Below are 15,535 nucleotides of genomic sequence, written 5' to 3' on the forward strand. Positions count from 1 at the left end.
GCAAACTTTTTAGGCAGTTGGATAACAACTGCCATTCACTAAATGCCTTTGAAAATAAATTAAAACCATGAGAATCGCCCATGAGGAGATGAACTAGTCCAGAACCTGTCAGTTCTGTCAGACTTTTACTACCTACTGCAAGTGACAGTAACATAGGAGAAAAGTAATTTATGGCTCATTTTACCCTGGAAGAAATGTCCTTCTTTGTATGTTTTTACATGTATTTAAAATTTTGCCATTTTCGTTATAGGGGTCTTTTAAAGCTCACCTGAAGTGAAAATAAGGAGCAAAAATGAGATACTAATCTCGGTAGTGGGAATCCTCTGGATTGTCCAGAAGTTTTTCGGATGCTCTAACGCCCACAGATTCAGTGCTGGGACCCTCTAAACATATTCAACAAGCCCTTGTCAAACATGTTTCTATGTTTCTCATGGCCACGCCCCCGCTGTGTATGAGGACATCCGGACTGGACTGTGCAAGTAAGGTTTGTGCATGCCGAAGTTAATGAAGATACCTGTGCATAGATTTTTTTCATCTGTGCACGAGTGCTTCATTTTACTGGGCATGTGCGAACCTTACTCACGCATGCCCAGTCTGGATGTGCTTATAGATGGCCAGGCGGGTGGTCAGAGGAAGTAGAGGGTCCGGTGCAGGAAATGGTGAACTCCAAGAGGATCTGGGAAGCTTCTGGTGAAGAAAATCCAGCTTCTGCCGGAGCCTTTTCACACAGGTGTGTCGCTACACGTGGGAGAAATGAGAAGCAGTGTGTGGATCATACCAATATTTCTGAAAATCTAAGCTATGGTGCCACTGAAAACCAACAATGGTCCCAATCACAAAACAGCTCTCTCTCCTGCATAAGTGACAGGTGCCCTTCACATTGCCTCCTGGATGTGCTGGTAACGTTGGTCTCTGAAGTGATCTGGAGTGTATTACTCTAAAAGCAGATGGGAAAAGGGCTTTTTTTTTTAGAAGTTTAAAACTCTTATCGAAACTTTAGTTGTACACAGTCCTGTCTAGGGGAACTGCATCTCTTTGGTACTGCAGTCTAATTATCTATATGGTGGCTGGATAGTGTGCTGGTTACAAGCTCCGCCTCTGACACAGGAGACCAGGGAATGAATCTTGTCTCTTCCTGTTCAGTCAGCCAGCACCTATTCAGTAAGGAGACCTTGGGCAAGACTCCTTAACACTACTACCGCCTGTAGAGCACACTCTAGTGGCTGCAGCTCTGGTGCTTTGAGTCCACCAGGAGAAAAACGCAATATAAATGTTATTTCTTTCTTAGTTTTTTGATGATGAATTCATATATTTTTTACTTCATTTTTTATTTTAAATATCCCCTCTTGTGGATACATTCTAGATATTTCAGAGATCAACATGAATTTATGACTTGTTGAGAAAGACGTAGAAAAAAAACTGAAACTGAAAGAGACATATACAAGGTGATAGAAAATACAAGAGGGCATCTCCCTCAGAACTGATATATCAGTTAGATGTGGAGTCTTCTAGATGGATTCATCTTTTGGCTTCTTATATCCTCTGGGGACTATGGTGTAGATATCTCCTAGTCCCTAGATCCTGGCTAATATGTCCACAATATGCTACGTTTCTGCACTGAACATACCCAATATCCAGTGGAGGAAGCTACCAGTTCTAATATTGGGAGTGACAGCTGTGCAGAGCTGGGATCTAACCATTGAGGAGAAACCATTCATCTCATCAGATACTGATACATCAGTTTTGGGTGGAGTTAGAGTAACCCTTTAAACGGGACTGCAGCTCTCAGTAAAGTGATTTGATTGGCAGCTGTAGAAAACACACCCAGCTATGAACTGTTGCCAATTGTCACTATTGGTAGATGGTCGTTGAGATGCTTATCATTTTGATGCAAATCTTATGTTAATGTTATGCAAATCCATTAGTCTAGGAATGGGACCAAATTGCAGTAGCTGATGAGTTTTTATTGGTCCAATTGCAGGCTACATTCATTTGCATATAATCAGCCTGCAGATTGCATCAACTCCAAATGATTTGCATCTCATTAATCATCATATGTCACACATCTCACAAGCTCCTGGCAGCTCCTCCATGTCTATCCAGGGGGTTTATTTCAGTGCTTTATATTATACCAATGTTTGGTGGGTGATCGGGTATTTTGCCATGTAAACTTTAATTTTAATAAAGTTTTTTTTGTACAAGTTGATGTTGTTTGAGTGTTTTTCTGCTTGGTGTAATAGCTGTCAGTATCCCCCAGATTCCATACAGCTGGGAAAGCTGCTGTGATGAGAAGCATTTGATGCGTTTTGAAATTAACCACTTTACATCCAGACCTTGTTTTCCCCTAATGCACCAGAGCAGCTTTGGCATTTTAGCTATATCGCTATTTAATCAGCAATAATATTATCCCTACTTATGACACCTAAATGAAATATATATCCTTTTTTTTTAAGACAAACTAGACATAAATTGTATGGCATTTTTTTCCCTTGAACTATTTTTGTTTTCAATGCATTTTAATGGGAAATCGAGAAAAAAAACAAAACCACATTATTTCTCAGTTTTACCAATTCCAGTTTGGAAATAAAACACTACAGTAGAAAACACACGCGCGGACACACAGACGCACACACACACACACACACACACACACTTTCTTTGGCTAGTTCTCTTGTTTATCACAAAACTTAGATTATGTTCCTGTCACAAATTGATGGTGAGGATATTTGATTCTGAATAATGCTACGGTGTGTATTTTTCACTATGAACTTAGAAAATAAATGTATTTTTTAATGGTGAAAATCAATCTTATTGATTTAGGGAACGTATATCCCCCTTCACCAATTAGTGCTGCAGCAGATAGCACTAGAGGTTTTGCACAGGAGCAATGCCCAGTCCTGCACAGCTTTGCTTCAGCTACAAGATGTATATCTATGTCCTGGTGGCTTAGATGAAGTCACAGAGGACGTAGATATCCTGTAGCTGAGGCTAAAGTGGTTTTAATTAAAGAGAACCCGAGGTGGGAATTACTAATACTATTGGGGCACAGAGGCTGGTTGCGCACACTAAGACCAGCCTCTGTTGCCCCATCGTGTGCCTCCATGTCCCCCCTGCTCGTCGCTATTGACCCCGCAGTGCTGGCGACACGCAGCGTGTCGCCAGCACAATGTTTACCTAAGCGCTGTCAGTCAGCGCCGCTCCCCCGCCTCCTCCGCATCGCCGCTACCCGCCCGCGTCACTTTCCTCCTATCAGCGGGAGGGAAGGGACACGGCCGGGTGCGCCGATGCGGAGGAGGCGGGGGAGCGGCGCTGACTGACAGCGCTTAGGTAAACATTGCGCTGCGTGTCGCCAGCACTGCGGGGTCTATAGCGGCGAGCAGGGGGGACATGGAGGCACACGATGGGGCAACAGAGGCTGGTCTTAGTGTGCACAACCAGCCTCTGTGCCCCAATAGTATTAGTAATTCCCACCTCGGGTTCTCTTTAACATTGAAATTTTGCTGTTTTGCTGAACATATTTTTGAAGGGTTCAGGTAAATAATTGTAAATGGTGGTTTAGTGAGCAGTACTCTTGCTCGGCATGCAGTGTAACTTAGGGCCCTTTTCCACTAGCAATCGCAATCACAAATCACAAACGCCAGTGATTGCGATTTTTCATTAATTCTGTTATGCGATTGCGATTTGCGATTTTCATTTGCATTGTATTATCATTGTAAAAAACGCTCCAGCAAGCGATTGCGATTTGCGATTAGCGATTTCCAAATCGAATCACTGTAGTGGAAAATACTTCTCATGCTTTCTATGATAAAGTAACAACCCTAGCGATTTAAAAATCACTAGCGATTTGCGATTTTGCGATTCAGCAATCACAATCGCTCTAGTGGAAAAGGGCCCTTATTGTTTTGGATTCTTTCAGGCACTCTGGTTTTCCTCCCACATCCCGAAAACATCCCACAACATTCCAAATTGGCCCCACATATTGGTCAGGACATTAGTTTGTGAATTTGTGAGGGACAGTTAGCCATCTATTAGTCAATATTTGCATTGTAAAATCCTTCCCTACCCTGATTTAAATTCTAAAATGTATCACAGGTGGCAACATCACAAGTCCTGTCAGGTGCAGCTCTGTGGAATGTTCTTTATTGAAAGGTCTAAAGCTAGTAGAAAAGATCTCTGGTGTCCCAGAAGGCTCTGGGGGGAATTTTGCATAATAAACAGTGTAGGCTAAGCCTCACTGGGAGGTTGTGGCTACATATCAATATACATGCTACATACCAATATACATACATGCTACATACATGCAGTATACATGCTACATACCAATATACGATATAGCACATCGTTCAATGCAGAACTTTATAGAGTACATAGTCATGTTACTGACTGCCCTCAGAGGAGCTCACACTCTACTCCTACCATAGTCATAGTCTAAAGTCCTACCATATTATTATTATTATTTACTAGCTGATGACCCGGCATTGCCCGGGTATGTATTTGGCTGCTGCTGGCTCCACCCACTTTTTCTAACCCTAACACACAATTACTCAATGACCAAGTTTGTGAGTTTTGGTATTAATAATTTGTATATTCCCATAGAAATTAATTAAATCAGATTGGCTATTTGTGACTCCGCCCCTCTCCAGCATTTAAACCCCAGTCACCCAATGACCAACTGTAGCAGGTTTGAGGCATCTGCTATTAACAGTGTAAAAACGGCCGCAATTTAAATATTCCCCTTGAAAATCAACAGGTGAATTTTGATTGGCTATAATAGGCTCCACCCACTTCCCCTGAATATTTATCTCAGTCACCTAGTGACCATCTGGGCAAAGTTTGGGAAACCTGCCATTAACAGTGTAAGAAGGGCTGCAGTTTATATTTTCCCAGTGAAATTTGTTTTTGGTTCTGCCCACTTTTTGTAACCTTGACACACAGTCACTCAATGACCAAGTCTGTGCGCTTTGCAGTTCTTGACATCAATAATTTGTATTTTCCCAGTAAAAAACAAAACAAATCTGAATGGCTGTTTGTGGCTCCGCCCCATTTTCTGAATTTGAACACCAGTGACCCAATAACCAACTGTAACAAGTTTGAGGCTTGTGCCATTAACAGTGCAAGGATGGCAGCAAATTAAATATTCCCCATGAAAATCAACAGGCGAATTTTGATTGTCTTTTTTAGGCTCCACCCACTTTTCTGAATATTAATCCCAGTCACCCAGTGACCAATTGTGCAAAGTTTGACAACCCTAACAGTGTAAGAATGGCTGCTGTTTACATTTTCCCAGGGAAATCTGTTTTTGACTGCACTCAGTTTTTGTAACCTGGACACACAGTCACTGAATGACCAAGTTTGTGAGCTTTTGGGTTCCTTGCATCAACATTTTGTGAATGGAAGCAGTTTATCCAGCAAAGAAATCTGATTGGCTGTTTGTGGCTCTGTCCATTTAGTGAATTTGAATCTCGGTCACTTATTAACTAACTGTAGCGGCGCCGCGCCAAAAAATGAGGGACTGCTGTGCTAACTAACATGGTGCCTGCGCTGCGTCAAAAAATGGGCGTGGCCATGACATTCTATGGGCGGAGCTAACCTAATGATGTAACAGCGAGGCATAAGAAAGCAGTGTTTACGCCGTGATGTGGTCAAACGAGGATTCGCATCATGGGTGTGCAGAAACTGTGTGATGCTATTTAATAGTATACCGTAACCCCAAAGCAGCAAACATAGCCAACTATGACCATTAAATAGTAAATGCAGTAACAGTTACCCCGGACACCACAAAATAAACGCAATGGGCAACATGTCAGCACAAAATAAACGTATTGCAGGCAACATGTCAGCACAAAATAAACTCATTGCGGGCAACATTTAATTCAGCACAAAATAAACGCATTGCGGGCAATATATCAGCACAAAATGAACGCAATGGGGGCAAACAAGTCAGCACAAAATAAACGCATTGCGGGCAACATTTCAGCACAAAATGAACGCAATGGGGGCAAACATGTCAGCACAAAATATACGCATTGCGGGCAAACATGTCAGCACAAAATAAACGCATTGCGGGCAACATGTCAGCACAAAATATACGCATTGCGGGCAAACATGTCAGCACAAAATAAACGCATTGCGGGCAAACATGTCAGTACAAAATAAACGCATTGCGGGCAAACATTTCAGTACAAAATAAACGCATTGCGGGCAAACATGTCAGTACAAAATAAACGCATTGCAGGCAAACATGTCAGTACAAAATAAACGCATTGCGGGCAAACATGTCAGTACAAAATAAACGCATTGCGGGCAAACATGTCAGTACAAAATAAACGCACTGCGGGCAAACATGTCAGTACAAAATAAACGCATTGAAGGGCAACATGTCAGCACAAAATAGCAGAAAATTGTATACTTACCTGCCGGTAATTTTCCTTTCCAGATGTGTCCATGGCAGCACAGTCGGGTTAAGTCCCCGCCCACTTGACCCCACAGGACCCTACCTATAAATTTCTCCCAAGACTCCCCCCCCATAGTCTTGAAACTCGGACTCGGAATCACCGAATCTCAGGGAGGGAGCCCTGTGCTGCCATGGACACATCTGGAAAGGAAAATTACCGGCAGGTAAGTATACAATTTTCCGCTTTCCATATGTTTCCATGGCAGCACAGTCGGGAGATAACTAGTAACAGAAAACAGGGAGGGATGAGGTGCAATGCTGAACATAATTTTAATGTTACTTCACATTTAATACAGATATGCCAAAACTCAATGAGGAATTTGCTGTTGGATCAACTTTATAATGTCTCATGAAAGTATGAGTGGATGACCAATTGGCCGCCTGACAAATTTTGTCTATTGGTACTTTATTAAAGGCTGCCCAAGAAGCAGCTAGTCCCCTTGTTGAGTGTGCTGTAATTTGCTCAGGGATGGCAAGACCCTTTGCTTTATATGCCCACTGAATGGTCTTTACTAGCCACTGGGCAATTGTCCTTGTTGTAGCCGGTTGGCCAATTCTATACCCTGCGGGTATAACAAACAGTCTGTTCGTCCTACGAATGTCTTTCGTCTTGAAAAGGTAAGTTCTAAGCGCTAGTCCTACATCCAAGGGATGTGGGCTTGAACTGTTTTCTTCCCAGAATGTGGGTAAAGTCCAGTGCTGATTGAAATGAAAAGAGGACGAGACTTTTGGAATAAAGTGTTGTATTGGACGGATGACTACCCTATCCGGGTAAAAGTTCAGAAACGGTTCTTCACAGCCCAGAGCCTGGAGCTCCGAAATTCTTCTAGCCGATGACATAGCTACGAGGAACACTGTTTTGTACGTAAGTTGAAGTAGAGTACATTCATCCACTGGAAAATACGGTTTCTCAGACAACATATTTAGCACTAGCGGCAGGTCCCACTGTGGGAATACGGCTTTGATTGGGGGCTTCTTCTTTATCACACCTTTTAGAAACTGTATTATAAGAGGGTGAAGGGCCCACCTCTGATCTGAAAGAGCTGACAGGGCCGAGATTTGAGACTTCAGGGTATGGTAACTTAGATCTTTGTCTAAACCAGATTGTAAGAATGCAAGTATATGAACTACCGTCGGTGTAGTTGGATCAAAGATCGAGTTTTCTGCAAAGTCCTGAAACTTTGACCACACTCTTTGATATGCGGCTTTAGTTGAAGGTTTCCTTGCTGTCAATATTGTATCTATTACTCCTGATGAGCACCCTAGTTTCTCCAGCCTCCCCCTCTCAATTTCCATACCGCTAGGTTTAATTTGTCTGGGTTGGGGTGGCAGATTGGCCCCTGCATCAGAAGATTTGGAACTAGAGGGAGACGTAAAGGCTCTTCTATCTTGAGGTCCCACAGCAGGGGAAACCAGGGCCTCTTGGGCCAGAATGGTATGACAGCTAAGAGTATTACTTTCTCTCGACAAAGTCTCAGTAAAAGTTTGTGAATTATCGGTATTGGAGGGAAGACGTACGCTATCTGGAACTCCCATGGTGCTAACAAGGCATCTGTTGCAATCGCCATTGTTGATTGATATCGGGATATGAATCTGCGACATTTGCTGTTCTTCCCTGTCGCCATCAAGTCTACTTGGGGAGTTCCTAGCCGTTTGCATATCGCCTGAAATACTTCCTCGTTCAAAGACCACTCGTTGTTGTCGACTGATGACCGGCTCAGGAAATCCGCTGTTGTGTTCTCCTTGCCTGGTATATAAATTGCTGATAGGCTCCTGAAGCTGTTCTCCGCTAACTTGAAGATCGGAGCCACCTCCTCTAATAGTGTCCTTGATCGAGTCCCTCCTTGCTTCTTTACGTAAGCCACTGCCGTTCGATTGTCCATCTGCAGTATGACATGTTCGCCTATCAGTAGGTTGTGGAAGACAGATAATGCTTGATAAGCTGCTCTTATCTCCAGTCTGTTGGCCGGAAGTGTACTTCCTTGTCTCTTCCACAGACCTTGTACATGCTGTTGGTGAAGGCATGCTCCCCAGCCTTTCTGGCTGGCATCTGTTGTAACTATGATCCCTAAGGGCTGTTGGATGTCTAGAGGCATGGATAAGTTCTCTATCTTTGTCCACCACATTAGACTGTCTCTCATGGACTGAGTTACCACAATCGATTGTCCTGTGTACCTGCCGCTCCACTGGGTTAGGAACCCAATTTGCCATGGCCTGAAATGCCACTGTGCCCACTTGACCATGGGGATGGTTGAGGTCATTGTACCCAGTAGGCCTAGGCATTGTTTGACTGTGACAGTCGGAGAACATATCATATTCAGTGATAGTTGAACTATCCTTTGTTGCTTTTCTTGTGGCAACCTTACAGTATTGATGTTCGTCTGTATACGTGCCCCTAGATAAACTATGTCCTGTAGCGGTTCTAGCTGGCTCTTGTTGAGGTTTAATTTCCATCCGAATGTCTGTAACTGATGAATCAGAAGATCTCTGTGTTCCAGAATCAGGTTTCTGTCCTGGTGTAATAACAATAAGTCGTCCAGGTAGTGGTACAGTCGAAGGCCCTTGAGTCTCAGGAACTCCACTAATGATAATACCACCTTTGTAAATGTCCTCGGTGCTGTGCAGATTCCAAATGGTAGGGACCGGAACTGCAACTGTAAGTCTCCTATCGAGAACCTTAGGTACTTCTGGTAGTCTGGGTGTATAGGTATATGAAGATATGCGTCTTCTAGATCTATCGACACTGCCCAATCTCCTGGTCTTATCACTTGTAGAATTGTGCGTAACGTCTCCATTTTGAAATGGTGAACTTGAATGAATGAATTTAGTTTTCTCAGATCCATGACTGGTCTTAGCTTGCCTGTTTTCTTCTTCACTAGGAAAAGAGGTGAATAAACGCCCTGGCCCATCTGCCCAGGTGGGACTGCACACACAGCTTTTTTCATAATCAATTCCTGAACATACTGTAGTAGTATAGCTCTTTTCTCCGCATTCCTTGGAATGTTGGTTGGTTTGTAGATGTCTGGTGGATGTTTCGTAAACTTCCATCGATGGCCCTGAGTAATTGTGTCTATTACCCAGTGATTCTGTATGTAACCTGTCCAGATGTTTCCAAACTCCTGTAGCCTTCCACCTACTGGGCTCATCTGGACGGACTGCCCATCAAAAAGGCTTTGTTTGCGTAGCTGGCTGAGAGGTTTTCTTCTGTTTGTTCAACCGCAGTAACGAAGACTGAGAGCTCTGCCAGTTTTGTCTGTAATTTCTGAACGGACGTGTGTTCACTTTGTTCTTGTATCTATTCTGGAAAGTGCTTCTTTGGTAATTTGACCTTCGCGGAATGCGATCTTGTGGAATCATTCCGGATTTTCCTCCGGTGACACGGCGTATTGCTGTGTCCATCTCATCGCCAAAGAGATTCTTGCCGTCGTAAGGTATTCTGCACCAATCTTTTTTGGAATTGGCGTCTGCCGACCAGTTCTTTAGCCATAGTGCTCTTTTTGCTATTACTGAATGTAGCATCGCCCTGGCTGAACACCTTAATATGTCTACTGCGGCTTCCCCCATGAAGTCTGCCATGAGTTTTATATCATCCAGAGCAGCGATTATGGTTTCTCTGTCTGCGTCAGATCGTAAGGCTTCTTCTATATTGTCTATCCATACTTTTAGGGCTTCAGAAATCGATGTTAGAGCGATTGCTGGTTTGCATGCTCCTCCTGACGATGTGTATGACTTTTTGAACTCTGCGTCCATTCTACGATCTAGTGGATCCTTGAATGATACCGCGTCATCTCTTGGCAGAGTTATGTGCTTCGCCAGACCTACCACCGAGGCATCCACCTTAGGGGGTTCGTCCAACGAGGTGAGCTTATTTTCCTCCATTGGGTAAAGTTTACCTAATTTATTCGACAAGACGGTCTTCTTTTCCGTTTTTTTCCACTCGTCCACCTGACCTGATGGATTGCCTCAATGAGAGGAAACGGTTTAGACGTTTTCTTTAAATGTGTGTAGTATTCTTTTTGATTTGCTGAAGTAGATGGCTGCGGCTCTTCCTCCTGCCACTGTAAGGCTTCTCTTACTGATGCAATAAAGGGTTGTACTAGGCTAAAGTTGATTTCAACTTCTGGTTGGTCTGTTTCCCCTTCCTGTGATTGAGGCTGATCGTTCTCCGGTACTGTACTTTCAGCAGGTGGAGCTTGTGAATGAGGTAGAGAAGCAATATATTGAGCCATTGACTCCTGTACAGCTTCTTTGATCAATAGAGCCACGTCCTTAGGCTCTTCTCTGTCTCTTGACATTGAGCTGAAGCAGGAATGGCAGACTTTCTTGCCAGATATAACCATATCACCACAAGCCCAGCATCCTCATCCTGATGGCCTGTGATAATATCGGTCTCGACTTGAAGATCTGCTGTGGCGTCTCCTTCTATGAGATGATCGTCTGCGAGATCGTGATCTGCTACGAGATCGATCTCTGCTTGATCTTCGTCTGGATCGGGATCTTGACTTAGATCTCTCTCTTGGGGCAACCGTCTTCCCCACGGATACTGCCCAGGACGGACCAGGTTGCTGCACCAGCAGTTCCTCCGGCAGGCTGCAACGATGTAATAGTAGACAGTCAGTCTAGCACTCTTTTCCTGTAGGGCATAAAAACTTACCTGATAAATGATTCTAGCTTCTTACCTAATAACCTGTAACTGATCGATATGATCCTGCAGATCCTGTTCCATAATTACAGCACCTGCTGTAATAGAAGAAGAAAGAAATAATATAAGTCTAATATAATAAATAAAACGATTCTTTGCCTCCAAAAGAGCCTACCTACCAATGCTAGAAGGTAAATGGAATTGCCTCCGTTATGCTGCAGCACGACCTGCCTCTTCTGTAAAGCAGAGACAGACTGGCAACAGAGCTACGCTTTGCTCTGCTCAAATAGCCCTCCTCCGCCCTCTAACCAATCAGGAGCGAGGGCCAGAGAGGCTGCAGCGACCAATGAGCTGCCTAGAATAGCAGGAAGGGGCGGAACGGAAAACCGGAAATGATGTTTCCGCACACCCAACACGGAAGAGAGGCATGTAGCATCTACTTAATGCTGGAGCGCACGCTAAGGCGCCCGCCCGCTCTCCGCGCACAGGAACAGGCTGCAAAGGCGACATTTAGCCACAGAAGCGGCCATACGGAGGATTTACCTCACCTGGCCTCTACCTCCAGATCAGCAATGGAGTGCCCGCTCAATAGCCATTTAGACCTTACATTGGGGCCATCATACAGGAGAGGCTGAACCTGTATGGGAAGGTAAGAAGCAGTTATTTCTCCTACTTGTTTGTAGTTCAGCATAGCAAGGTCCTGTAGGATCGGTGATGCAGAGGACGAAAAAAAGACTAAGGGGGGGGAGTCTTGGGAGAAATTTATAGGTAGGGTCCTGTGGGGTCAAGTGGGGGGGACTTAACCCGACTGTGCTGCCATGGAAACATATGGAAAAACGCAATGGGGGCAAACATATCAGTACAAAAACGCAATGGGGGCAAACATGTCAGTACAAAAACGCAATGGGGGCAAACGTGCCAGCACAAATTAAATGCAATGGGGGCAAACATGTCAGCACAAATTAAACGCAATGGGGGCAAACATGTCAGCACAAATACGCAATGGGGGCAAACATGTCAGCACAAATACGCAATGGGGGCAAACATTTCAGCACAAATACGCATTTGGGGCAAACATGTCAGCACAAAAACGCAATGGGGGCAAACATGTCAGCACAAATACGCAATGGGGGCAAACATGTCAGCACAAATACGCAATGGGGGCAAACATGTCACCACAAATATACGCAATGGGGGCAAACATGTCAGCACAAATACACAATGGGGGCAAACATGTCAGCACAAATACGCAATGGGGGCACATTTCACCTGGAAAAAAAAAGCATGTACTCACCTGACATAAGACAGGTCCCCTCACGCAGCCAGCCTCTGGTGTGTGCAGCTCCTCCGGACGATCCTCCTTCAATCTCCCGCTCTCCTCTCACAGGCAGTGCGGGGCTACGGCAAGATGGCGTCCGGAGGCGGAGCCCTGTACTGGAGACACAGTCGGGGAATGAACTAGCACAGCGTCTATGAGACGCTGCGGCTAGTTCATGTACGGTGACCAGAGTCCCGAGGCCGGGACGTCCCGCTGCTGAAAGCGGGACGTTTCCCGGGACCTCATGCAGCCTGGGACAGCGCCCCCCGAGGGCGGGACGCGTCCCGGGTAAAGCGGGACGTATGGTCACCGTAATTAACAGTGTAAGAATGGCAGAAACAGGTGACGCTGCGGCTAGTTCATGTATGGTGACCAGAGTCCCGAGGCCGGGACGTCCCGCTGCTGAAAGTGGGACGTTTCCCGGGACCTCATGCAGCCTGGGACAGCGCCCCCCGAAGGCGGGACGCGTCCCGGGTAAAGCGGGACGTAAGGTCACCGTAATTAACAGTGTAAGAATGGCAGAAACAGGTGAATTTTGATTGGCTGTTGTAGGCTCCACCCACTTTCCTGAATATTAATCCCAGTCACCCAGTGACCAACTGTGCAAAGTTTAAGAACCCTGCCCAGGGCCGGCCCGCCCATGAGGCGGGGTGAAACCTTTGCCTCAGGCGGCACTTCTGGGGGGGTGGCACCCACCCGTCCGTGGGTGTGGGGGGCCGCCCGAGCTGGAGGGGATGGCGGGCAGGAAGGGGGTATTGGGCCTAGCGGCGGGGAGGGGGGTCGGACTCAGGGGGGGGGGGCTCCCTCGCCTGGGTCCCCCGTCCTCCGCTCCCCTCCAGCTTTAAACAGTTACGTCGCTGGCTGCAGCTATAAGAGGCAACGGGCGGGGATCACTCACCTCTTCCTCGTTCGAGCGCGCGCTCCACTGACGTCACTTCCTGCGGCGTAGCAGGAAGTGACGTCAGTGGAGCGCACGCTGGAACGAGGAAGAGGTGAGTGATCCCCGCCCGTTGCCTCTTATAGCTGCAGCCAGCTGTTTAAAGCTGGAGGGGAGCGGAGGACGGGGACCCAGGCGAGGGCAGGGCCATATCTCTTAAGAGGCACCCGTGGGCCTGTGCCATGGTCGGGCCCTCTGGGGTGGGGGCGGCCACCTATTGGCTGTTATTTTATTATAATTTTTTTATTTTATTATTATTTTTTTTACATCTTTTATTTTTATGTTTTCAATATGTGCAGCTTTGGGGGGAGGGGGGGAGCGGCAGAGAGCATGCACACACACAATCAGAGTAACTCGCTCCCCCCTCCAGAATTATGCAGAGTGGAAGTGGCTGGCAGGGCAATTTACCATATTACTTGCCTGATACACAGTAGAGATGGGAAGTTCGGATCTTTTCAATGATCCGGATGATTCGAATCGGATCATTGAAAAGATCCGGATCTTTGATCCGAATCTCGGATCATTTTACTACCGAAGCATTCGGGGGTGAAATGACTAGCAGGACAGGAGAAGGAGAGGGGGGTGGACTGACACACAGAGAAGGGGAGAAGAATGAACAGAGGGCAGGGAGTGGACAGAGAAGGGAGGAGGGACGAGCAGAGAGCAGAAATGTTTGCACACAATACCCACATGCTGCAATCATATGCTTTACATATATTTTACCTACATGTTCATCTGTATACTTGAATGGAAATGTCGCACAGTGAAAGGAAGCATTCCCCAAAGATAAGTGCAGCTGTTTAGTGCCGAGTGCAGGAGGATCATATTACTCTGCAATCACAGTGCCTGCAAAGTTACTGAGCTGAGCGGAGCCAAAAGCTTCCCATGTGATCACTGTGCACAACTACGGAACAGACAGCCTATAATGGGCAGCACATTGCAGCCAGTATGTGTGCTCTACACATATCTGGCAGTGGCACCCATGTCCCCTCTCTCTCATCTACCTGTCTCCCTGCAAGGCTGCCTCCCATACAACAGAGCGATCCATCTCAGCTCTGCTTCCAGGACCCCGCTGCCCGCTGAGAGGGGGCGTGTCGCTCCTGGCCCCGCCCCTTTTGCGATCCGCATCACTCATTTTGATGATTCGGATGATTCGACTCACAAAATAGATTCGGATCAAAGATCCGATTCGTTCATGATCCGGACAACACTAATACACAGCCCTTCCAGCTAGGAGTCAGTGAGCTTCTAGTGATTCTTTTCAATGAATCGATTCATTTCATTCAATCCATTGAAAAGAACCGGATCATGAAGGAATCATTTGAGTCATGTCATTGGGGAGAGTGTGGCTAGCAGCAGCTACTGTAGTTGCTAGTCACACCACTCCCCTGCTAATTGGAATTTGGCCCAGACATCAGGAAGGAATCATTTCAAAGAAGTGCACTGAACTCTGCAGTGGAGAGATGTGCGGAGCAGCCACATGCTATCTGTCTCCCCTGTGTTTACTGCTGACCATGTGCTGGCTGCTGATACCCATGGACTATAGCAGACTGCCAGCCAGAGCCCAGGAGCTCCCGAATAACACTGTCCAGATGATGTCCCATGCTGCTGCCCAGGAGAGAGACCACCCTGGTGAGTGTCTTTGGGGATGGGAGCTTCTGTCATCTGGTGCCATTTGAGCACACTCACTGTGAAGGTAAACATGATCCAGCAATGTGGGTTTCATGTCTATATGGCCAGTTGGGCCTGTTACACTGAACAGGTACATGTATTAACATTGTCCCCATGCCTGCCTGTGTAGGGAGAGGGTGGTGGGGCACTACAGGGCCCAGCATGGCCTGTCTGCATCTATGTGTGGGGAGAGGTTGGTGGGGCACTACAGGGCCCAGCATGGTGTGTGGGGAGAGGTTGGTGGGGCACTACAGGGCCCAGCATGGAGTGTGTGTGTGTGTGTGTGTGTGTGTGTGTGTGTGTGTGTGTGTGTGTGTGTGTGTCGAGGTTGGTGGGGCACTACAGGGCCCAGCATGGTGTGTGTGTGTGTGTGTAGAGGTTGGTGGGGCACTACAGGGCCCAGCATGGTGTGTGTGTGTGTGTAGAGGTTGGTGGGGCACTACAGGGCCCAGCATGGTGTGTGTGTGTGTGTGTGTGTGTGTGTGTAGAGGTTGGTGGGGCACTACAGGGCCC

At 46.3% G+C, this 15,535-nt stretch overlaps 1 protein-coding gene across 1 annotated transcript in view; it reads left to right on the forward strand.

The window, feature by feature from the left end:
- Positions 1-14,730: 14,730 nt before the first annotated feature.
- The window catches only part of LOC137561082 (C-C motif chemokine 19-like), a 39,837-nt gene continuing 39,032 nt past the window's right edge, over positions 14,731-15,535 (forward strand). Inside the window, exon 1 of the mRNA XM_068272325.1 lies at positions 14,731-14,983. Within this exon, the coding sequence (XP_068128426.1) occupies positions 14,815-14,983 (169 nt within the window). The 5' untranslated portion in view covers positions 14,731-14,814. The remainder of the gene's footprint in view (positions 14,984-15,535) is intronic.

This window comes from Hyperolius riggenbachi, chromosome 1, assembly GCF_040937935.1.
Source record: "Hyperolius riggenbachi isolate aHypRig1 chromosome 1, aHypRig1.pri, whole genome shotgun sequence".
Taxonomy (NCBI): Eukaryota; Metazoa; Chordata; class Amphibia; order Anura; family Hyperoliidae; genus Hyperolius; species Hyperolius riggenbachi.